General features: G+C 39.9%; 1 protein-coding gene and 1 long non-coding RNA gene across 5 annotated transcripts in view; one reads left to right on the top strand and one right to left on the bottom strand.

Annotated features, from left to right (window-relative positions):
• The window catches only part of JMY (junction mediating and regulatory protein, p53 cofactor), a 44,695-nt gene that overhangs the window by 7,735 nt on the left and 11,775 nt on the right, over nucleotides 1-25,185 (top strand). For all 4 annotated transcript variants that reach the window (XR_013977153.1, XM_080972447.1, XM_080972446.1 and 1 more), the window contains exons 2-8: nucleotides 5,760-5,933; nucleotides 9,623-9,773; nucleotides 11,675-11,844; nucleotides 18,185-18,350; nucleotides 19,285-19,472; nucleotides 22,677-22,757; nucleotides 24,641-24,736. Coding sequence is in view for 3 of the 4 variants with exons in the window: in XM_080972447.1 (XP_080828573.1) it covers nucleotides 5,760-5,933; nucleotides 9,623-9,773; nucleotides 11,675-11,844; nucleotides 18,185-18,350; nucleotides 19,285-19,472; nucleotides 22,677-22,757; nucleotides 24,641-24,736 (1,026 nt within the window). In the remaining variant the exon portion in view is untranslated. The remainder of the gene's footprint in view (nucleotides 1-5,759; nucleotides 5,934-9,622; nucleotides 9,774-11,674; nucleotides 11,845-18,184; nucleotides 18,351-19,284; nucleotides 19,473-22,676; nucleotides 22,758-24,640; nucleotides 24,737-25,185) is intronic.
• Nucleotides 12,011-17,836, bottom strand: LOC308458948. Its single transcript, XR_013977784.1, has 3 exons — nucleotides 17,223-17,836; nucleotides 16,975-17,088; nucleotides 12,011-15,041 (listed from the first exon to the last, which is right to left on the bottom strand). It is a non-coding gene; the product is annotated as an uncharacterized lncRNA (long non-coding RNA).

The raw sequence follows: 25,185 nt of genomic DNA, 5'->3' as shown, positions 1-25,185 counted from the left end.
CAGCTGCATGTCTTCTTATAGATAAGTGACTTTATTTCTTTAAAGAAATAATGAACTGTCATTCAAACAAAACAAAATGCCCCAATATTATGTACAATTTCAGCCTTGGGCATCCTGACCCTATTAGCTGCTTTTTTTCCTTTTATTGTTGACAATGTTGGCCATGTTTTTAAAAATACTAAGGTTTCTGACTGCAGCTTTTTCTTAATTGAGCATCCATAACACTAACTCTGAAAGTAAACTCCTCAAAGAGGAGTTGCATTTTTAAAAATACAATAAAAGAGTAATTCTTCGAGCTAGTAATCTTTTTTCGGATTTTCTTTTGCAAGCAGGGCTGTTGAAATCTATTTGTAAGTTTGGAATTGTAAACTGTAAGTGTTTGGATATGTGTTTTCGTGGAAAGATGTTTAAGAATGCCACCTAATATTTGTTACAAGATAAAAATGTGTGCGTAGTCAATGCCTTTTTATCCAGGATGAAATGTACTCTGAAAAGACGCATGTGTATCAGTCACCCTTGCAAGTTTTCTGTGCCTTGGACAGTGGCTGAACAGACAACAGCATATTAGGTTCAGTGTCACTCATGGCACCAGCACCAGCTCTATGCTTAGAATCATAGAATCGTACCGTTGGAAGGGACCATGAGGGTCATCTAATCCAACCCCATGCAATCTTTTGCAACGTGGAGCTTGAATCCATGACCCTGAGGTTAAGCATGCTACTAGGCTCTACCACCTGAGCTATCTCAGGAACGCCATTGGTAGGAACAACTTTGCCTGTTGGGCTCATTGAGCTTGCTAAGATATAGGAGGAATAACTGGAGGAGGAATAACTGGAACATCCTGGTCACTGTTGTTGGTCATGGTGTAGATCTCGTTTGGGACCTGCATAGAACAGGGTGTAAAATTCATCCTGTAGCTGTGGGGGAGATTGTGAAGAACAAAGGGAGAGACAGGGAGAATGAGCAATAGACCTCAGCCGGAGCTCATCATTCCTGAATCTAGATACTCAGTGGCTGAACGTGGGTGGGAGCAGAGGGTGTGGTGCCACCTATATGTTTAGACAGCACTTATGCCTCAGGCTCCCCTCTCTCATGTGGGAAGGAGAGGAATGCAGTGACTCTGTGTGTGTGTGTGTGTGTGTGTGTGTGTGTGTGTGTTTATCTACATATCTCTGTATCTACCGTGTATCCATCCCTTGGGGGTTGCAGTGGAATCCAGAACATGCATGCAGTTGTTCCTCTAAAGCCAAACTGCTGATGAGTATTTGGCCAGCAGTGGTGACGGCTGGGGACAGAGTGCCTGGCCTTTGCCAACTGGGAGCTTAACTGTATGGGAATAAGTGCCTCTCCTCTGCTTGAAAGACCCTGCTTCCTGCTGTTGATAATAGGGAACAGCATTAGAGCAGTACATTTCAGACAAGATTTGATATTCATATACAGTGTTACCTCAGGTTACAGACGCTTCAGGTTACAGACTCCGCTAACCCAGAAACAGTACCTCATGTTAAGAACTTTGCTTCAGGATGAGAACAGAAGTCGTGCGGCGGCAGTAGGAGGCCCCATTAGCTAAAGTGGTGCTTCAGGTTAAGAACAGTTTCAGGTTAAGAACGGACCTCCAGAATGAATTAAGTTCTTAACCCAAGGTACCACTGTATGGCAAAAGGGGTAGGTAGAAGACAAGGGAGAGGATTCTGAAGTTATACTTCTGCTTAGCCTAGCAGTCCTAGTTGTGGAGTGGGGTGTTGGCTGTTTGTGTCGAGAGAGTCCTGAGGCAGGAGTACTTCTCAAGGTTCTAGGTAGAGAAGTGTTAATAATGTCCCAGAATATTCTGAGGACAGTTTTGTGCAAAGTTCTCCTTTGCAGCTCTAAATATTGTAACACAGGGACAGAGAGTTGTACTCTGTGTCATATGTCTTATTTGAATTATGGTCTTCCTGTTGGAGGTTTGGTGTGCTGTGATTTGGTGCTAACATTATATCCCATGTTTGGTGGTCCTCAGTATAGTGGGGATTTTTAATACCCCCCTCATTGGAAATCAAAAGGAGGAAAATTTCTTGCATCATATCCAGCTGTGCTGTCAGAAGTGGGATAGCTCTGATCTGGAGGGTTACGGGGTATGGTTTAAGTGTGTACATCCCTTGCTTTATTTTGTGATGCAAGTTTGTGACCTCACAGTTTTAGTTACCATATACAGTAGTACCTTGGTTTACGAACTTAATCTTTTCCGGAAGTCTGTTCTTAAACCAAAGCGTTCTTAAACCAAAGTTTGCTTGCCCATAGCAGCAGGGGACTCAATTTACAAATGGAACACACTCAACAGCAAGCAGAACATGTTTTGCTTCCAAGGCAAAGTTCACAAACCAAAACACCTACTTCCAGGTTTGCAGTGTTCTTAATCTAAGTTGTTCATAAACTAAGCTGTTCTTCAACCAAGGTACCACTGTATGTCTACTTTTTGCTACTGGTGAAAAATAATTGATATTTATAAATAGTAATATAATAGAGTATTTGAGAGCATAGTATAATCTACATTCTGTCTACCTAGGCAAGGTAGTCAAATCAAGTAGTGAATATTTTAACAGTGGGTAATAAGTAGGGTTGGAACGTATATCCAGGTTAAAATAGTGTGGCCTCAGATATGTCTCTGTTCCTCTGCCTTGATTTTTGTGAGGGTAGAAAGCCACTCTTAAGTTCCATGGAGGGATGGATGATGGATGGGATAAAAAGTAATGAATAATGTCTCAGGAGTGTTGCTGCCATATGGGTCAGACAGATGTCGTATTAAACAAAATGTGTGCTGGTCTGACAAATTTGCCTTGCATATTTTAGAGAAGTTCTTTATGCCTCGTCTTTCGTTTTAAAACTTGGTACTGCAGCATATAATAGCCTAAGGCCATAACTTGCTGGTGTAACAATTTACTTTATTCAGTGGGTACAACTGTGGAGGGTTTGTGTACACAGCACACTTTTGCCTAATTCCCACTCCCTTGTCCCAATTCCCCTCTACCTTCACACCACATTGCAAGCTGTTTATAAACTCTACTTAATTTCACAAGTAGTATGTCATAAGATGCTGAGTACTTCTGCTTCGGGGAGGAGCCAAAAGACAAAAGCCCTGCTGTGTGAGCAGAGCTAGCCAGGCAGTTCTGTCAGTCGAAGCTTTAGTTTTATTGAGATTTCTTTGAAGAATATAAAAGAAATATTGTGCAAATAATAAATGCAAGTATCTTCTTGCATCTTTTATCTTGGAATATATATTCTAATTCCATCAGATGTTTATCTTGGCATCATTTAGCTTAATGACTGTCCAGAAAAGATTTCCACTGTAAGCATTTATGAAAGTTCTTTAAGTTCTGTATATTGATTACATATTGTAAAACCATTAAAAAGCAGCCAGGGGCATGGGCATTGTTTCCCCCTTATACCTACACTTTCCACTTTACTTTTAAATAAGTAACATCAAGGCATAGCCTTATAGAGTTTTTATACTTCAATTGGTAGATAAAACAGCATGAGAAGTTGTATTCCAGTTTTGTCTTGATATGAACTATGCATTTCTTAGTATGGGCAGTTAAACTCTCTGATCAGCTGTTTCCTGTTCAGGGTTTTAGAATATGGTTTGCGCTATTCATTGTTGTTTGAGTCACTTGATTAAAAGATAAGAACAAGGATATGGAGGAACAAAGATAAAGAGCTCTTGTCCTTTGACTGAGCAGGATTTTGGGCATACTTTGCATTCAAGGACCTAACACTTCAGGTTTTGGTACCATGAGATGGGGGTAAGCGGTACAGTATATACTTGCTTACATAGTGTTGGAGAATATCTGCTGTAGTACATCTCCTGATTGAGAGGCCTGGATGCAGAGTCTACTGAGCTGGGTAGACCTGGCCTCTGAAAAACTGGGGCTGCATACATTTAAAGCCTTCTGCCTCCACAAAAAGAAATCCTGGTAGCTGTAATATACCACTAACAGTTCACAGAACTACAGTTCCTGGGATTCTTGGGAAGTTGGGAAATGTGCTTTCAATGTGCTTTCAATTTTCTTCCTGATTCTAATCTAAAAGTATGATCCACCTCTTCATGAGCACAGCTGCAGGTGCACAAAAGGTCAGCATGGGACTCAGTGGAGCCCAGTTCCCTGCTTCTTCCCCTCCCCCACATTGCAATCTGCCAAGCCATTACTGGGAATGGGAGGCTTCTGTGCGCCTCCCACAGCTCCTTGCCTGGTACAAATTACTCATGTTTAGTGTACTTCGTGTGGCAAATCTGTCCGCACCCACAAGGTGATGGGAGTGCAAACAGCGCACTCTGTTAAGATTTGTGGCAGTCCCTCTGTGCATGGGCAGCTGTACCTTCTTGGAAGTAGATCGTGCTATGTATTTTTGTATTTTACTACATGTTTAACAGTGAGATATTTCAATGTCTTAAATATTTACAGACAAACTATAAATCTTCAAGCTCTGGACAGTTTAGAAAAACAAATTGGCTTTCTTAGTTTCTACTTGTTAAATTTTGTCATATCAAACTAGGTTTCCTACTTTAGGAAGATTTCATCATAAAATTGTAGAGTACATAGAAATGATGCAGAACAGATATTATATACTTCTACATAAAATTAGTTTTCAGAGGTTTCTAAAGCAGGATGGATGATGATGATGATAACAACAGCAGAAAGAACAAAAAACTTAGTGCAGTGTAGAAATGGTATAAATGGTATAAAAGGTAAAGGGACCCCTGACCATTAGGTCCAGTCGCAAACGACTCTGGGGTTGCGGAGCTTATTTCGCTTTACAGGCGTAGAGCTTCTGGGTCATGTGGCCAGCATGACTAAGCTGCTTCTGGCGAACCAGAGCAGTGTACGGAAACGCCGTTTACCTTCCCGCCGGAGCGGTACCTATTTATCTACTTGCACTTTGACGTGCTTTCGAACTGCTAGGTTGGTAGGAGCAGGGACCGAGCAACTCATATCCCTAATGGTATGTCTTTTGCTAAATGACAAAAAAAAAAAAAAACTTAGATAGAATTGTAAGTAATATATGGGCATAACAGTCCAAAGGAAGCCAGTGTAATTTACACTGGGGTAAATTATGCTGGTGTAACTTACCCCTATTTCAGAAACCATTTAGGAGTGAAGCTACTGCTGGCTGAGCCAGCCCAAGCCTGGCAGAGGGGGAAAAAGCCTTTAAAGTAGAATATGACTTACTCTACCCTTTTTGCCATTGTAACTTCCACTGGGTTGCTAGGTCACAACTGAGTGGAAAGCGTTTGGAATAGAAGTAAGTCTCCCCTTGTGCCACCAGACCCCTTTTAGGGGGCTTATGCCAGCTTATTTTTGACTTGGACAGGATGAGGGACTTCAGGCGCTGTAGCCCAGACTGAGCCCAGCCAGAGATTTCCTTGTTTCAGACTCCTCTCATTTTGTCAGACCATGATTTTGATTGCCTCCCTAACACTGTGTACTTCCTACATGCTTGACATAAAATTGGAGAACAAATATTTTAGGTTGCAATCCTAACCACACTTATCTAGCCACATTGAATTCAGTCTGGCTTACTTTTAAGTTGGATTGCCCTGTTAACCCTTTTTTAGTTTTATAACTTTATGCAAAAGAGAGAGAGTAGGATTAAGTGATACTGGTGCTATTCACCAAGGTTATCAGAATACAAAACTTGAAAATGTTAGTCGTCATATCTGGTTGCATTTTGATAGCAGGAAAATATTTTTATTCTTTGATGTATTATTATTTCTCTTTACTTAGCTCCTAGAGAAACACAAGAATACCGAAAGCATGGTAGAGCTGCTTGAACTATATCAAATGGAAGATGAAGCATATAGCATTCTTGCTGAAGCAACTACAGAACTTTATCAGTACTTACTGCAGCCATTCCGAGATATGAGGGAGCTTGCAATGCTCAGAAGACAGCAGATAAAGGTACACATTAACATAAATCTTATAATTTAAATTTATTTATTTTGAAAAATAACAAAGAAGATAAAATGAATATAAATCTTAAAAGGTGTTACATGTGTTTATACATAATCTGTTTTTGTCTTTTAGAAATTTTGGTCATTTTCAAATCACCTTGTGATGGTTCTGTTTAAAATTCTTGAAAGTTTGAGTTCCGTATTTACTTGTATGTTCTGCCTGTCTTATCTATCTGATCTATAATTAGGGCATGGATTTGGAGAGTTTGGAATTTTTATTTGGAATTCCGTATTTTTATTGCTTTTATTGATTGATCTAAATTCTGTGCTGCTTTCCTGTTAAAATATCCAGAGTGACTTAGAATAAAAATGGGCCCAGTTAAAACAATAAAAACAGTACAGGTAGCAGCAGCCATATGCAGCAGAATAGAGATCTAGTAAAAGTCACGTGAACATCTGAAAATGGCAGAACCACAGGCCAGTGACTAGAAGTCTTGAAAAACAAAAAGCCACTGACCTGCTGTGTATAAAAATAGTTGTGTTTGGGTGCCAAATCAGAATGGGTCCAGATAGTTAATGGTGCTCATAAAAGCTAAAATTGATCCTCTACCACAGAGCTTTCCAAACTTTTCATGTCGATGACACACTTTTTAGACATGCATCATTTCATGACACATTAATTCAGTTTTACTAGCAAACCAGAGGTTAAACTAACCCCTTTCCAGTCCCGGGAGGAGTGCGGGAAGTGTTCGCGTGACACACCTACATACTGCAGCCGACACACTAATGTGTTCCAACACAGTTTGGAAAGCTCTGCTCTACCACCTGTAGAATCCCCAAATATCCCCCAAAGGGAAAACTTGTGACTGGCTAATAGTTGTTGATATTTATAGTTGTTACAATGTTGTTGTTGTTTAGTTGTTTAGTCGTGTCCGACTCTTCGTGACCCCATGGACCAGAGCACGCCAGGACCAGAGCACGCCATTTTTGTTACAATAATCTCCATCAAAGGAGGGCTTCTAATGTTAATAGAGTTGATCTGATGACTGCCTCCTACAAGGTGGCTGGGACCACTCTTCTTATAATGAAGCATTAACCACCTGAGGTGTTACTGAAGTGCTTTGTCCTACTGTTATTCTGAGTGTACCTGAACCCCTTGACACAAGAAGCTTCATGCTGTAGGTGACTGTTTAGAGCAAAGACTTATGCAAGGCAGGGCAAGGGACTGAACAGTGAAGTACCCCCCCCCTTTCTCATTTGAGGCATGTTTACCCTCATTGCCTCAGATAAGAGAACTCTTGATATATGCAAATGTTTCACTCTGTACCTGTCTGCATTTGCATACAGCCACTACAGGCAATCGCCTCTAAGGACATAAGAACAGGATCAGGCCATTGGCTCATCTCATACAGCTTCCTGTTCTCACAGTGGTCAACTAGATGCCTATGGAAAGCCCACAAGCAGGGTCTGAGTGTTGATTCCACTTCAGCAGAGCCTGTTCTTTGTCCTTCAATATGCTTGGTTATTTTATCTTTCAAAAAGTTTGCCTGCGACAGATGAAACACACCTCTAGCTCTACCTTTTCAACTATGGGTTTTGAGTCTTTAGCACAGGGATAGCCAATATAGTGCTATCCAAATGTTGGACTCAACTCCCATCATTCCTAATTGCTGGTCACGCTGACTGTGGCTAATGGGGGTAATAGTCCAACAACATCTGGAGGGAGGAAGGGAAAGGAGAATGTTAGCTGCTTTGAGACTCCTTCGGGTAGTGATAAAGTGGGATATCAAATCCAAACTCCTCCTCTTCTTTTTCTTTAGTAGCTAGTCACCTACATCAGAGGTTTTCAACCTTTTTGAGTCTACGGCTCCCTTGACCAGCTACATTCTTTCTGCGGCACCCCTGTGGGACTCAGGAACCCAGTTATGTCACCCCTTGCTTGCAGAACTGGCAGCCTCTCACCCTTTTTTGAACACCCTCCCATTTGGAGTGTTCCCTCAGCCTCCTCTCCTCTCCCCTCTCCTTGGGCATCCTCTGAGCCACTGCAGCTGCCACCCTGGTCTTTGAGCCTCCCCGCCCCCCGCCCCAAAGAGAGGTGCCTCCTCACATTGCCCCACAGGGGCCTGGGTAGCACCCCCTGGCCAGCCCCAGAGGCATCATTTCCCTAGGGAGCTTGTAGCCAGGGCTGCTGCAATAAACAGTCGTGCAAGCCTTTGGGAGGCAGAGACGCAGGAGGGCATCAGAAGAGGGAGAGAAGGAAAGAGGGTCAGAGGCTGGTGCTGCCCATGGCACCCCTGACTATCATTCAGGGCACTGGCCTACATGTTTCAAAGGCTTCCCGCAGAAGCCTCTTTCTTTGAACAAAGGCTGGAATCATGTAGGAGACACCAGAGTCCATTTTAGAAGTTTGATTTAAATTTTAATAGTCATGCAAGCACATTTCATATAGAAAATCCTGAAACAATACTAATATCTTTAAAAGACAGTTCCGTGGATGTACTTTGTGAACCAGCCAATCAAATTTTCCATAGCGCGAATTCATAGAATCATAGAGTTGGAAGAGACCACAAGGGCCATCGAGTCCAACCCCCTGCCAAGCAGGAAACACCCTCAGAGCACTCCTGACATATGGTTGTCAAGCCTCTGCTTAAAGACCTCCAAAGAAGGAGACTCCACCACACTCCCTGGCAGCAAATTCCACTGTTGAACAGCTCTTACTGTCAGGAAGTTATTACCTACCAGTGTAATAAAATCTTTGTTAAAGCAAAGATAAGTTGATGTTTCATTTTGCTCTTGTCCTTTGTACAAGGAATAGTTAAAAATTTAGGCACTCTAACATTTTTATAGTGTTCTAAGGATAGGGAACACAGGGTATAATTGTGTTTAATGAGTAAGATTGCTTTCCTAATACGCCTTTTTATAAATCTCTTCAAACCAAATCAGTTAGATCATTTAAGGGGTAGAGATTGGGAGATATGCCAAAATATGCTTTTAATATATGAATGGCATGTTATCCATAGTAACATGCTAATCATTTTCATTTGTGAGGAAAAACAGCCCAAGTTAAGCATGCTCTCCCCACAGAAAAGTGATATATTACAGTTGCAGACCCCTGCAAAAGCTTTTCATTAGAAGTAGAGTGGGATTTGTGCGCAACTGCTCATGTGATACTTGATTTGCAGAGTGCCTCTCAGTACAAATTATGTCTTGGAAATTTCTCCTTCCAGACAGTAGCATTCTGTGGGAGCTTTGATTGCTTGTGAATTCTCAGCAAGAAGCTGTATTGTTCACCTTTCCAAACCTTTATCTAAAGGATGTCTCTCATCCTTTTACCTGAGTCCTTCCATTGGTAGACAACAGATGTCCGAATAAATGCGTGTGCTGTGACTGAGCTTGTCACTTCAAAAAGTCCCTTTCTCATGCTTGGATCCGATGCAAATTTATGAAGATTTACCCATGCTGTAATGCTTACTCAGATTAGTAGCTAAGAGCAAATAATTTAGGAAACATTTGCTCGTGAGATTTATCCCCCTAAGTTATTTCTAAGCAGTTCCAGAAAGCACATGATCATTCATCTGTCCTTCCCAGTTAAATTATTTCATCTATATCGTAATTGTTAAACAGTTTAACTTTTTGAAGTTTTCTGTGTAGCTTTTAAGCTTTGATGGTGGATATAATGTACTGATCTATTTTCAGATATCCATAGAGAATGATTACCTGGGACCTAGAAGAATTGAGAGTCTACAAAAAGAAGATGCAGACTGGCAGCGGAAGGCCCACATGGCTGTGCTTTCTATTCAAGACCTCACTGTTAAATATTTTGAAATAACAGCAAAAGCACAGAAAGGTAATGGAGTTTTACTACTTCATGTTTTCCAATAAAGGCCTTTTAAGAACTAGGAAGTCTTATTTACATGATCCAAGGTCTTATAGCTGCACCTTCTTACTTTGTCTCAAATCACTGTCATTGCTTTTTTATGAATTGCTAGTAGAGATGGACCAATAAGACTTCATCTGGTTTGTGTCACTTTTCATGTGTATTCATCTGTAGATTAAACCTGCCCTTCCATGTGGATTATAAAAATCAGTACAGGTTTAGCATGTTCTTTTCATTAAGTACTTACAATTTGAAGTCTAACATTACATTACATTATTATTATTATTATTATTATTATTATTAACCCACATACTAGCTGTCTGGGATGGCCAGAAAAAATGCATTAAAATGGGTCCAGTGTTGCCCATGCTAGCAATGGAACATGATTTTGCTTAAGGAAAGAAGGAGAGAGAGTGAGAGAGATGGTATTGTACCCAGGGAGGCAGCCATATTTTTTTCTTGCATTGTAACGGAGAATCTCCCAGAACATTGTATGGAAAAAGATGGCGGGCTGCCTCCATGGAGACAGTCATGCTGCTTTTGTACAAAGTCCATTGTACAATTTGGACAATGTGGATTGATGCAATGGTTCTTGGCTCTTGAAGCTTAATTATTTTGGAAAAGTGAGAATCTTACACAGTTTCCTTCCTTCCTCGAAGTCTTTAAAAACATTTACATGATGGTTCATAGCAGTAGGGAAAGGGGCTGGCATAGGCTTTAATTGAGTCATTTCCTTCCTCCTCACCTCTTCTTTCTCCCCCTCCCTCCTAGGATAGTATTTCTATGCCTTATAGTGTACTGGCCACTTCTCAGATTGGAAGGCCCTGATATTCATTTACACATCCTTCTGTCCAATTCTTTCTTGCTTTCATAGCCTCCCAATTACTCAACTTTTTCTCAGTCTTTAGGTATTGAGATTTCACACTAAATTTGGAGAGATCCCTTATATTTTTAAAAAACATTCTTGGTTTGTGATTCGATTTGTAAACTGAGTACTTGTATGTTCGGACTGAAAATGATATTGATGTTGAAAGATCTTGACATTACTGCTGGTATAGGCTGCTAACAAAGTGAAAAGGGATTTTGTAAACTTCTAACATATACATTAGCCTGTTCCTGCTAATTAATGTTCCTGTGAATTAATTAATTAATTGTTCTTGTGAATTAATTAAATTGTAGAATGATGCAGTATAAGAAGCAATGTAATATCTCATTCACAAGTAAAACCTTTGTGAAATGTATCCTTGTTCTCAGGATCTGTCACTAAACAGCAAAATAGGTTATCTGAAAATACTTATTCAAATTTTGCTAGACACGTAAAACATTGTGACATTTCAGTCCTCCATTTTGATTCAAAATGGCATCCAAATGGTGACAAAGTTTGCTGCCCTCAGGAACCCTCGTGCTGTGTTTGGCGATGTTATGTTGAGATGTGTCTGAAGCTATACCAAAAAAGTTCAACCAAATTCATGTTTTGGTCCACCATCTTGATTCAGAATGGCGTCTGGCATCCAAACATTGACAAAGAGTGCCACCCTCACCTCGGAAACTCTTGTGCCAAGGTGTCCGAATGTATAGAGAACAAATGGACAGACAGACAAACCATTTCCCAAAATATATAGTAGCTTTTGGATATACCATACCTTTTCTTTAGGGGGCAGTAAATTAATTTATGTCCACACCTGCCCAACCTTAGTCCCCGTAAAAGTTCTCTGTCTGATCCTGTGTAGGATTATGCCCTTGGCTAAGCAATAAAGATTTTGTTTTATTTCTTTACACAAACATATGCTTAAGTCCAAGCTTTGTAATGAAATATGAAACATTTCCATATATGACAAATCTGCTGTTTTTTTAAAAATCATTTTTTACAGCTGTATATGATCGAATGCGAGCAGACCAGAAAAAGTTTGGTAAGGCAGCTTGGGCAGCAGCAGTGGAACGAATGGAAAAGCTTCAGTATGCAGTGTCTAAGGAGACTTTGCAGCTTATGAGAGCAAAAGAAATCTGTTTGGAACAGAAGAAACATGCGTTAAAAGAAGAGGTAATTTTTTAGAGTAATTAGATTTTTAAAATACAAAAATAAATTGGTTTGTTACCTCAAACTGCTTTGAAAACAATATAAAATCCACTACTACGTTGACTTATTGGAGAGACTGGATTTTTTTTTTACATAAATGTATTTCTCTTTCAAGAATGCAGGAGCTAATTGTGATTTACTTTCTATGAAAATTTGAATGGCAAGATAGTATGAATATTTCCCCCCGCTTGGAAGTTATCCTTGTATAGAAAAAAAATCACTTCAAAATATGGAGTGCCCCATTTGTGATTAGATTATTGTGACACTCACCACATTTTCTTTCTTCCTTTTCTTCCCACTGTCTCCATGTTGTCAAAATGCAGTTTATAAACTCTTGAGTCAGGAGCAATCTTTTTGATTATAGAACTCTGTGAAGTGGCCATACACATTGATGGCATCATTTAAAACTGTAGTCTCCATTTGCAGCCAGTATAGAAAAATATCGAGCATTTTCTGTTTTTCCCCAGAGCTCCATTTTAAAAGGAATAACATGAACTGATTTGTACAACTGACTCACTGCAAAATCTGAATTATGTCTTTCTCACTTAATTGATTCTGATTCTCTTGAACATTTTGAGGGACATTTCTCAAAGAAAGTGCTTATTCATGTTGAAATTTATTACCAGACATGCATTACTGCAAAAACTAGCCCTGCAAGTAAATTCATTGGAAGTTTGAAGCACACAAGTTGTTTCAACATGCTTGTCGTGAATTAGTGCATTAGTTATTTTAAATAAATGTGCATGCTATTATATACATAGATTCTCTGGGTGACAAGCTAGAGGCCTTCAGTATAACCATGGATTAAGGCTGCTGTTAATAGACAGGTCAGATGATAGAAATGTAAAAACTTCTGTTTCAGCTCTATCCCCAGTTCATTTCCCTGTCTACTTTCCTTCTTACTTTTCCAATCCTTGTTGCCTTTCCACCAATGGTTTTAACTGAGGACAGATTGATGAGGCAGCAATTGTAGGTGGGGAAAAGAGAAGATTTTCTTGCTGTCTTGTTTGATCAGCAGAGTCAACAAACACCACCTTAGCTTCAGGATTTGATTGTGGTACCCTCTGTCAATTACCAAAGAGGCAGCGCTCTTCAGGTAGCAGAAACCTAATCTTCCTGTCCATGATCATTGCCATAGAATTTGCAAACATACCCCTTTCTGGATCAGGGCTGATTCATCGGACCATAGGTGCCAACTCCCTGGGTGCCCGGGCACCCACAAAATTCCCCATGAAGGGACCAGGCACCCACAAATTTTGGTGCCCCTATGGTCATGGGGCCAAGTTAGCACTTCTGCATTAGGCTGTCCTTCCTTCCTAAGGCGAAGGACAGATTTATTGGCCTTTCATTTTCACCCTCTCAGGAGGCTGGATTGTTAAGCCACCATGGGCAGCACACACTTTTTCTGCAGATTAAGGATGGTCTTTCCCACCTGTCTAAACAAGTAGTTAAACCACATTGTAAAAGAAAGGTGGTAACCCAAATGTCAACAGTTTCCATTTTCCCGTGCCTCTTGGCTATGGCTTACTGTCCAGGAAGGACTTTAATCGGGGTTGTCATCAGTTCTTTTTTGGACCGGTGGGTACATTTTGAATTTTGAGAGAGTGCTGGGGGCATCAGTCACAAAATTGTTGCCCAGGGGAGTGGCATAACACAACAAGGTTGTCATGGGGAGCATGCTGTAACAGAAAATTAAGAGGGAGTACTGTCATGGTGAAGCTTTCCCCCTAACTGTATTTCTATTCTAGAAAATGCTTAACCTATTGAATTTAGCCCCACCATACAGCTGTCAAAGGTACAAGAACCCTGTTCCCGCCCCGTAGTGCCAAACCTAAACCAAAGCCTAGGCTGCCATCCTATACCCACTTAGCTGCAAAGAGAATTGTATCTAATTAGACTGCACTGTGGATCCTTAAAGAGTGCCTGGTCTTTAGCTCTTACATAGCAGGAGACATGCTTACGCTACTTTGCAAAGTTTTAACATTTGCCTTCTGGGAGAGGGGGATTCTTTAACATACACCCACCCTTATTGTGTAATAGTATTTGCTGAAAATAAATTCTAGGGACTTTCAATTCAAAGCCCAACCCTTCAATGTTGCTTCACTGCCCAGAGTCTTAACAAAGATAATGATGGTAAAGGTGTTGCATCAAGTCTGCAAGGTATTCACATTTATTCCTATCTAGACAACCTGCTGGTCAGGTCCCCTTTGTTGCTTCAAGCGAGGGAGGAACTTGTTACAACACAGTTTGGGGATGGAATTGGATAGTAAACCTCGAGCAACAGCATTGCTGTGTGTGTGTGTCAAAGTGATCAGGCCTGAAAAACAGATAGCTCAGGATATTTCTTTGCACAGGGAATGCAGAGATAGCAGCCTGTGGTCTTCCTTTGCGAGGGAATACAAGGACAAACAACCAGACCAAAAACGAAGGGCCAAAGCTTTATTATTTAAAAATACTTACCCAGTGAGGTTTTCTCTCCCTTGTGAAGATTGACTCTGGAGGAAAAGGGAAATAGAAGTTGGAGTGAAGATACTACCCTACCCAGCACACTAACCCTAAATTCACACACAGAGGATGGAGTACACCCACACCCCAAAGACCTGAGCTAGAGATCCTGTAAGAAAAAAAAAAAGGAAAAACATGAGGCCTGCAGATACCTGTTGCCTCTTTGGATTTCTGCAGTTTTAAATCTCTGAATTATAATCCTTTCTTCAAATTGTAATTCATTTCCCAATTGGCTTCTTCCAGTTGGCCTTCTCGGTTCTACTTGATCTTCTCCACCATTGGTGTTTCTGCCCCATATTTCCTCTGACTTGATATTGAGAGAGAACTGTATTTATAGTCATGTGTTGTGGCATACAAAAGTTCTTTTCCATAGAATCCATAATTTCAATTGGCTTGTGAAAACATCATTCATCTCTGCCAAGATCCAGGTTTGAATTGTTTCAATATTGTTCTCTACGCTTGCATAGGAACATCTTCCATTTGTTTATAGCAAAGTCCACATTGCCAGCTCGCTCATCTGCTAGGCTACATCTGTTTCTTTGCTTCTTAGCCCTCTTTAAGGGAAATCATTCTCATAAAAACACATATGTAACTCCTGGTTTCCATGAAGTCACTAAGGCTTGTATTATTTCTTATCAAAGTTGTTACATTCTGTTCTGCAAAGTTCAGAAACAAATTTTCAGTCCAACTGGGTTGAAAATGCAACTTTAACTTTCAAAACGATATAATAGAATACAGAGATGAGATGCATGTTCTTAAAAGCATTATAAGTAATGCTTGAACATAAATTTATCTAACATGTACTTACAAGGTTGCCAAATACACAAGTTGTGCTCTAGTGCTTCTGCTTACTAGGGCTGCCAACTGACTAATACAATGTTTAAAGATACAAGATGTATTTTAATTGCGACAATCTAACCAACAAAATGTGCTTGGTCTCCTGATTTCCAGCATCAAAGTTGTGCCGTGGGCCAAGTTCCACTGTCATCACATCCACTGGCTGCCCTGATTGTTTTAGATTCAATATTGCCCCTAGGGGCTCTGGAAAAGACCATCTAGTTTCCCCTCCAGTCATTTGGCAGCCTCTTTTGCCTTCACCCATGTTAGCCTATGGACAATACATCAGATCAACTGAGGAAGGTGTAGGGGAGAATGAACTAGGCCTCATTCAATGCACAGGGAGTCCAATCTCCTGTCCCACAAGACCGAGTATATTCTGGGAACTCAGAACAGGAGGATTTGTTGAGGTCCTGCCCAATAGTTTTGGGTGGGTAGGATGTTTAGTTTTGTTTTTGCATTTTTCATTTGGATTCAGTATTTTTGCCAACTGAGCCTTCTTTCCTGCCTAAAGTGAACTCCTCATTTCACTGTTTGCAGGAAAAATTGCTCTCTTCCTTTTACCTAAACTCTCTCATTAGAGTGGCCAGGGCATTAACCAGATGTTTGAAGGGCTCTCACAATATATCTGTAAATAACTTAGCTAATTCAGAAATCTGACTTTCTGTTCATCTTTCATTCCATAACTTTGGGTAAAAAGATGTCCTTCTCTACGTGGTCTAGAATCTAGATGGTTCAGTGCCTGCATCACTACAGCATATGAGGCTTAGTATCTCCCTTCACCCCTTAATGTTACTGCTCTTTTTACTAGGGCTGCAGCTACCTCTGCTGCCTGTTCAAATAATGCCTCTTCATTGGAAATGTGCAAGGTCGTTATATGGGCTACTCCAACCACTTTTACCAAGCATAAAATGGACAATGCTTTAGCCGAGGCAATGTTTGGGGGAAAGGTGCTTTAAAAGGTTATTCCTGCTTCCTAGTTTTCATGGGTAGATGAGTGTTTCCCGTCCTCAAGGGCTGAGCTTTGGCACATCCCATGGTGGCACTGGAGAACTCCTAGACATTATCCAGAGAATGGATCATTGGATATTTGCTATGAATGCTCCTTCTAAAATAACTTTGGGAAGACTCCAGGCCCACCTTGGATCTGCCTCTGTTGGCAGCCTTTACTTGCCTCTTTAAATCTGGTCCTGGATATTTTCTCTGGTTCTTGGACCTCTGGTTTGTGTCATGCCGTATAGAGGGAACTGATGGTTCTCTGACATCTCTTCCTTCTCTGTGTTACAGTTTGCAATCTTGCCATAGTGTCCTATATGCTGTCATTTTTTAAAAATGTTTTCCAGTGTGCTTTTATTTTGCTAGATAATTCTGCTTTAACTATTTGTGCTTAAAATTTGGGTTCCTTCTTTGAAAATGGCATACTGAAATAACGTTGACCATTGTTGTAGTTCTATCACTCATAAAAGTTGTTAATAACATAATTAGGGATTTTTTTGTCCCTTGCTTGCATCATTTAGCAGTCCCTGCTGGATTTTGGGTCCTAATTTGACAATGTGGATGAAGACTTTTGATGCAAGGGAAGAAAACGAAGACTGAGTTTCTATTTTACTTGATACCAAATACATTTAAATTATTATTTTTTAAACCCATGAGCACAGTTAGTTTCTTCCTTTAAGAACTTGTATATAAATACATAGAATATGGGTAGTTATAGCGTGAAAGAAACAGTGAAGAGTTTTCTTGGAGGCATACCAGATCCTGTTTTGCAGTTCAGCTGCCAGGCCTTGTCTTTGTGATGACAGCTAGAAACGCCAAATCATCAAGTAGTCTTTGTAGTTCTCTAAATGTGTAAAACAGCATAGGTACCTAGAATAGAATATTAGGGCATTGCGTTAAGGGCTAAACTGCATGTTCACAAGCAAACATTTTCCACTTACTGTAAAAATAGGGCTTTTTTTGGTAACCCAAAAAATTCTTCAATAGATTTCTCCAAAGCTTACCTTTTCAGAGAGGTTCACAGCAGGTTTGGCTCCTCCTCCTCCTCTTCTTCTTCTTTAAAAACATAGCTGCTGCCTTGTTTGTTATCATGTAGCTAGTCAGGTTTGGTTGTGCGACAATATTAGCAAGGGGAAATGAAAATAATTGTGTGGCAGTGTCACTGTTTTACTTGGGAGATTTTCTTTTTGCCATAATTGGTACCAGAGCAGCAGCCTTTGGGGGCTGTGAAGAGCCCGTTCTGTGATGTCATTGCTGCCTGAAATTCAAGTGCCAAGGGAACATCATGTGCATCGGGGCACCTGAATGTGTGCCAGGGAGACTTCCCTCTCTACAAATACTGTTGTTCCCATTTCTGCAGTCTGAAAAATTGCCAAAAGTGAGGGTGTATTTCATGGGGCAGAAGAAAAAAAGTGTCCTGTTTTTCTTCAGCCCTTGTTTTATTCCAATAAGCTTTTCGGTGTGAAAATTAATTTCTGTGTGGCTGTCTTTAGTTTTATAAAACAATAGTTACCCTTAGCATTTTTGCAGCTCACATCAAGGGTTCAGTGTGATTATGTACATTTCGGTCATTCCGAAAGGCTTGCAATATAGGTCAATATTATTATCCTCATATTGGAGATATAAGTCCCTATGAAGTGGGGAGAGTTAGATGATGCATATGAAGTATTAGTATACTTTTTCATTTAAAATGCCTTTGAATAGTTTTATTTTATTTTATTGATGGCTTGATTTGAATTTATATTCCGCCCTATAACCAGAGGTCTCAGGGCGGTTCACAGAATAAAATCAAATTATAAAACCACAAAGACGTAATTAAAATAAAAACAACAAACCAATAACCCCCCCCCCCCACACACATAAAGCTCAATAACTTCACAATACTTCTTGATAGGAGGCTTTGTAAACGTTTTGTAAATGATTTAATAGGTTATCTTGTTGTAGCTATTATATATTTCTTGTTCAGATGCAGAGTTTACAAGGTGGCACAGAAGCCATAGCCCATTTGGATCAACTTGAATCTGATTATTATGACCTGCAACTTCAGTTGTATGAAGTACAGTTTGAAATTTTGAAGTGTGAAGAACTGCTGCTGACAGCACAACTTGAAAGCATCAAAAGACTTATTTCAGGTGACATACATTCATTTTACATGTATATTATTTATAACAATATGCCATAGGCAGCTGTAGTACAAGTTGGTTATTGAGATTATCCTGTGGCTACAAATTTCCCACTCCAGTTCTTATGCACATTTACTTAGAAGTGAATCTAACTGTATTCAATAGTGCTCACTTCCAGGTAAGTGTGCAAAGAACTGTGGCCTTAACTATTTGGCTTTTGATTTCTTTCTCCTTCTGGGGTATCAAAGATTGTCCCAGTTGGAGTCAAAATGTTGGATAAGTTGAATTTATTATTGAGGGTGATGAGAGATGTAACTTCTGTGTTGAGTGGAGTTTGCCACACTTGGAGTCGGTTCGAGCACCACAATCCTTATATCTGTTTGGGAGAAAATACCTCTGTAGCCTTGGTCTCAGTCACCTCTAATGTACCGTATTTTTCGCTCTATAAGACGCAACAGACCATAAGACGCACCTAGTTTTTGGAGAAGGAAAACAAGAAAAAAAAATCTGAATCCCAGAAGCCAGAACAGCAAGAGGGATCGCTGCGCAGTGAAAGCAGCAATCCCTCTTGCTGTTCTGGCTTCTGGGATAGCTGTGCAGCCTGCATTCGCTCCATAAGACGCACACACATTTCCCCTTACTTTTTAGGAGGGAAAAAGTGAGTCTTATAGAGCAAAAAATACGGTAATTTCCATTAGTTGCTCCTGTTTCCTGCTCTGGTCACACTATAGTTGGGATTTTGTGTGGTATTAGATCAGTGTTGGTGTGTGACTATAACCCTCAAGCCCTTCTGGCTCTGTGACCCATTCCAATATCATTAAACAACTTATTTCTACATAATTCTGTTTATCACAACTGAAGGTTGATCTAGATTTTATTGCATTGTGTAGTTTTTTGTGTGTGCATGTTTAAAATTATTAAAATTGTTAGTATTTTCTAACAGAGAAAAGAGATGAAGTAGTGTATTATGATACCTATGAAAGTATGGAAGCCATGCTCGAAAAAGAAGATATGGCAGCATCTATACACTTGCAAAGAGAAGAGCTACAGAAATTGCAACAGAAAGTCCGCCAGCTAGAAGCAAGGCGTGGGCGCATTTCTGCCAAGAAAGCCTACCTCAGAAATAAAAAGGTAAAGCACTAATTCATTCACTACTCAGCAAAGAGTTCCTTGTCTATTTGGCACAGGAACATAGGAGGCTGCCTTATATCAGATCAGACCATTGGTCGTGTGCGCTTTCTTCTTAGTTGATCAGTTCATATGGGGTGAGGTAGAGGGTTAATGCAGGTAAAAAGGTAATAGGTAAAGGATCCCTGGATGGTTAAGTCCAGTCAAAGGCAACTATGGGGTGCGGCACTCATCTCAATTCAGGCCAAGGGAGCCGGCGTTTGTTCACAGACAGCTTTCTGGGTCATTTGGCCAGCATGACTAAACTGCTTCTGATGCAACTGAACACCATGATGGAAGCCAGAGTGCACAAAAACATTGTTTGCCTTCCCACTGCAGCTGTACCTATTTATCTGCTTGCAATGGTGTGCTTTCGAACTGCTAGGTTGGCAGAAGCTTGGAGACAGGGCAATGGGAACTCACCACCATCAAATGGATTCGAACAGCCAACCTTCTGATCAGCAAATCCAAGAGGCTCAGTGGTTTAGACCACAGCACCACCCATGTCCCTGCATTCTTGTCAGGGACGTTTAAACCTCTTAGCTCACCCAAGCGCTGTAATGACAGTAATTTTTGTTTTGTTTTGGTAATAATGAAAAGTACATTGCACAAAGGGAAGAGACTTGTCATTTCAGCCTACTGGTGATGTGTGTGTTACATATTTTGGTGTTTTCCTTTGCTTTGTTGCATATATAAAGTTAGCATAGAGTATCAAGAACAAACTAGGCTAAACTCCTTGTCCCTAATGTGGAGGAACCTATTTCTTTTACATGCAGCAAAGTGTTGTAGGGAAAAAAGGTAATAAAGATTTGGGGGCAGCAGAAGTTAAATGGATAAAACATGAAATTTAGAATAGGAGGCGGATGGGAAAGAAAATACCTGGGAGTAGTAGAAGGGAAGGGAGGCCACTAGCAGCAGGATGTGGGTGTGAAAAATGGTATTTCCAAACGTAGTATTACTGGGAAGCATATTGATTCACAACATGCTACTTTCAAACATTAGGGCTCAAATTGTGGGGCTGTGGGTGGGAGTGGGGAAAGCCCTTACCATGGTAAAGCCATTTCCTGCAGCATCTCTAGGGTGGCCATTGCCTGCAGTTTAAAATAAATGTTTTATTTTAAAATATGTTGAGATGTACACAAAATAATGTTAGTTGTAAGTACTTGCTTTCTTGCCGTAAGCTGCATTATAGAAGTGATATTATTGTTCCCTGAATTGACTGAGTTTTAGCTAATATATTGCTGTTTTGATCAGCTGTAAGCAAAGTCATGGACATAATTTAACAGCCTTTTCTTCCAAAGAAACTAATCATTAGATTTTAAAGTTAAGGGAGTAAATTCTAGATTTTCACACATGGATTGCCTTTTTAATTTTTCACCCACTTTCCTCTGTAAGCTGTGTGCTGTGGAGAGAGGAGGGATATTTTGTTCAGCTTTTTTTTAGGGGGTGCACCATCAAAGTGGTGATTTGGTGTTACTATGGGCATGTATCTTGTTCCTACATGCAGCGATCTCAGGTTCATGTTCATAGTGTGGAGACTAGAAATTCCTTCATAGGTGGTGTCTGTTTTGCTATGGTTTGAGATTTTGTGTATGTGTGTGTATTTGTGTATCTATTTGGATAATGTAATTCTTTTCATAGTACCTATATAACAGCTACTTATGTGTAATGTTACCTTCCTGACAATGTCTTGATAGCAGGTTGATATGGGATCACTGTGGAAACAGTTTCCTGTTATCCCAGTGCTACCACCTGCTGGCTAAGCACTGGTAGTCTTGGTTTATTGTATCAAGCAACTGTTAGTGTTAGGAAAGCTAGTTTTGAAATAAATTGGTAATAGGAGATAAATGCTGAAATTGTACACACTGTTTGGCAGAATATTTTAGTACTGATTAAGGTTTTCCTGTAGGTAAACTAAATCAGCACAGCAGCCAGTGGATATATGTGTTCTGAAATAAATGCTGTATTTGTCTTTGAATTCACAGCTATGGGTGTTGCAAACTTCTTAAACTATTAAGCAAACAGGCACATACACACACACACTGGATTGTTTCTATAAATTCACTGACACCTTTAAGGCTGTCAAGCTGAGGCTACAGATTCCACAAACACAGACCTACTTTACAAAAAGATACAGAAAACTGCACAAGTTTCCAAAGCCACACAATTGCCCATTTGCTCCTAGTTGTGACTTTGCTGTGTTGAAATCTCGTTTGCAACAAACTCCCTGAAATGCATAAGCTTGGATAAGGTTTCACACTCTTTTCCAGGGCATGATTAATTGTTATTATGTATTCCCTTTACAAAATCCTTTACGAAGCATATCTAGTTCCTTTCCTATCCTGACTGTGGCTTTCTTTTAGTGTAGATGTTGACTTTTGTGTCCACCTACACCTTACCAGTGACTGCTTTTCCGGGTTTTTAAAAAACAAACATACAGAAAATACTTAAAGCATATTTTTAAAACAAACCTCACATTTGTTGCTGTGTTTAGACTGAAATTATTTTGTGCTACAGTGGTGCCTCGCAAGACGAAATTAATCCGTTCCGCGAGTCTCTTCGTCTTGCGGTTTTTTCGTCTTGCGAAGCACGGCTATTAGTGGCTTAGCGGCTATTAATGGCTTAGCGGCTATTAACGGCTTAGCGGCTTTAAGAAAAAGGAAACAAACTTGCAAGAACTCGCAAGACGTTTTGTCTTGCGAAGCAAGCCCATAGGGAAATTCGTCTTGCGGAACGACTCAAAAAACGCAAAACCCTTTCGTCTAGCAAGTTTTTCGTCTTGCGAGGCATTCGTCTTGCGGGGCACCACTGTACTCATTTTATACTTTCTTAGCTTGATTACTGTTGATCATTTCAATTGAACCAGACAGAGGGCCTTCTCGGTAGTGGCGCCCACCCTGTGGAATGCCCTCCCTTCAGATGTGAAGGAAATAAGTAGCTATCTTATCTTTAAAAGACATCTGGAGGCAGCCCTGTTTAGGGAAGTTTTTAATATTTAATGCTGTATTGTTTTTAACACTCGATTGGAAGCTGCCCAGAATGGCTGGGGAAACTCAGCCAGATGGGTGGGGTATAAATAATAAATTATTATTATTATTATTATTATTATTATTATTATTACTTATTAATTGTTAATTATATCTTATACAGTATCTTGTGTATTGATAGGAGATCTGCATTGCAAAACATCATGAAAAATTCTTGCAGCACTTTCAGAGTGAAGAAGAGTCACAGCATACTGCACAGTTTGTGAGTTTTATCTTGGTTAATATTAAAATAAGCCTCCAGCTCAAGGTTTCCCCCCAACTTAAGCAAATTTAAATCCCCCCGCCTTGCTTTTGAATGTTACTGTATACTGAGCAATATACAATAGGACAGTAATAGGACATTAACACTGCAATCCTATGCACATCTCCTCAGAAGTAGGTCACTTTGAATTCAGTGACACTTGGTCCAAGGTAAGTGGATAAAGAACTGTATCTTAAATGACCAAGAACTGACAAGAATATTATTTTATTGGTTTCATTTTTCATGTTACTAACCACAATTCTGTTTTTTTTAAATTGCTATATTTTTTATAAAGCTGCGCAATAACATTGTACTCTGGAAGCTCACATATAAAATCATTGTAATAAGATACAATTAAAATACGCTCTACATTAGTTTATCTGCACTAACTACTATCTACAGATTCCTAGGCAGCATCACTAACATAAATTAGAATCCCAATTTCTTCTAAAGGCATGAAGGAGTCTAAATATGCAGGTTATGCCTCTTTCTAAGTCATGATGCAGCTGAGGGACGTTCACCTATAATTTTGGTATCTGGTGGTATCCTAGTTTGCATCTATGACTGGTCTGGTCCTGCTCTTGTTCCAAAGCAATGAATGCTGTATTTGATAATTACTGCCATTTTAAAAATAAAAATGGCTGCAACCCTACAGCTAGCTAGAAGCTAACTGACAGATGTTATGAAGTATACAGTTTGCCTGTAAACTTGTAGTTTTCACATGCAACCTTGACAAGCCATTTCTGATCTTTTGACATTGAGACTGGAACATGTCCCATACCTGGAAGTTTATGGAGTCAAAGAATACCACAGGGTATCATTCAAACAATTTATTACAATAAAAGGGAATCAGCATGTTCATTAAAAAGGGGTTGATTGGAATCAATTAATACAGACTGGGGCCAAGGGCCAGTTGCTTTAGAAGAGATGGGGAAATTGTCAAGAAGAAGGAGGCTGGTATATTGTTTTTGGAAGGCTTTGGGAAGGGGTTAGGGCAAGAATTGGAAGAAAGCAATTGGATGACTTTGGGACATGGTTTGAAATAAGTTCCATTTTTGTAAAGGAGCAGAATTATTAAGGAAGAATAAAAGGGCTTGGCAAAGAGCAGATCACTTCAAGAAAGCAGAAATGCAGGTGGGGAGAAGGAGAAAGACAGAGACAGAGAGAGAGAGAGAGAGAGAGAGAAAGCAGTAGGATGTCTGGGGACATGAAAAAGGGGAGGGGAGGGATGGATGGAGGGGGAGGGGAAGAGGGAGAGGGGAAGAAGGTAGATGACTGGAGTCCTGTGGAGGGGGTGGGGAAGAACATGGTCAGCTGAGGTACTTGCCAGGAGAGGGGAGAGAGATTTAGAACCTGTCCTTATTTTGCAAAGCTGGACTTTGATGGGTGGTTGGTGTGGAGATCTCTTCTGCACTGGAATGAGAAGAGGCAGAGGGCAGAAGAGAGAAAAGGAAAGGAAAAGGAAAGGAAAGGAAGGGAAAGGGAAAGGGAAAGGGAAGGAAAGAGAAAGCTGTCCACAAGAAGTGGTGTTGTGTGGAAGTAGTGACGTTTCTTCAGGGGGTTCCAAAGATTTATGGTTCCTAAGGCAAAAAGCAACTCTTTTTACACTAACATTGAGCTACTGGTGATTAAAATGAAAACAAAGATTAACAATCCCATTTTCCTGTCTCATGTATGATGACTGGATTAAGAGGTTTTGGTTTAAAACCACTAACAGAAGGAAGAAAAAAGTTAACTTTAACTGGGACTAAGCAGTAGTGGGTGAAAGTTATTCCATCCAAATTCGTCCCTCCCAGCCTGGTGTTTCTAATCCCCGACTTTCATCTTTTTGTTTTCATTCTTAGAAGAGGGAGCAGTTGCAAGCTGAAGAAGAAAGAAAAAGCTCATGGGTTACTCAGGAACGACAGATAACACTGGACAGACTTCGAACATTTAAACAGGTAAATGGATGCTTCTACTGATGCTTCGTAAGTTACACACACACACACACACACATATACATATACATATACATATACATATACATATACATATATATACATGATTGCCCACCAATAATAGCGCCTTTGATGCAAGTACTTGTTCCAAAGAGCATGCATTAGCTATGACTTCGTGTTGTTTGTATATGTGATGGCAACCATATATCATTGCTATATAATGTGTGAAACAAGCCTTAATTATTAAACTATATTCATATTCACAAGAAAATAGAAAAGAACATATCACAAGAAAATAGAAAAGAATTATTATTAGGAAAAAATTGTGCTATACTTCTCTGCATATTAATTAATTCCCATGTTTGTTTCTCAGTTTACAAGTTAACCTGACAATTTTGAAAGGGTTGAATCATAATTATATGTGAGCAGTTGAGGTTAGCAGTAATAAGTCT

This window comes from Podarcis pityusensis (genome assembly GCF_964106645.2).
Source record: "Podarcis pityusensis genome assembly, chromosome: 11".
Taxonomy (NCBI): domain Eukaryota; kingdom Metazoa; phylum Chordata; class Lepidosauria; order Squamata; family Lacertidae; genus Podarcis; species Podarcis pityusensis.
The sequence above is the reverse complement of the archived record's forward strand: the minus strand, read 5'-3'. Positions and strand labels throughout refer to the sequence as shown.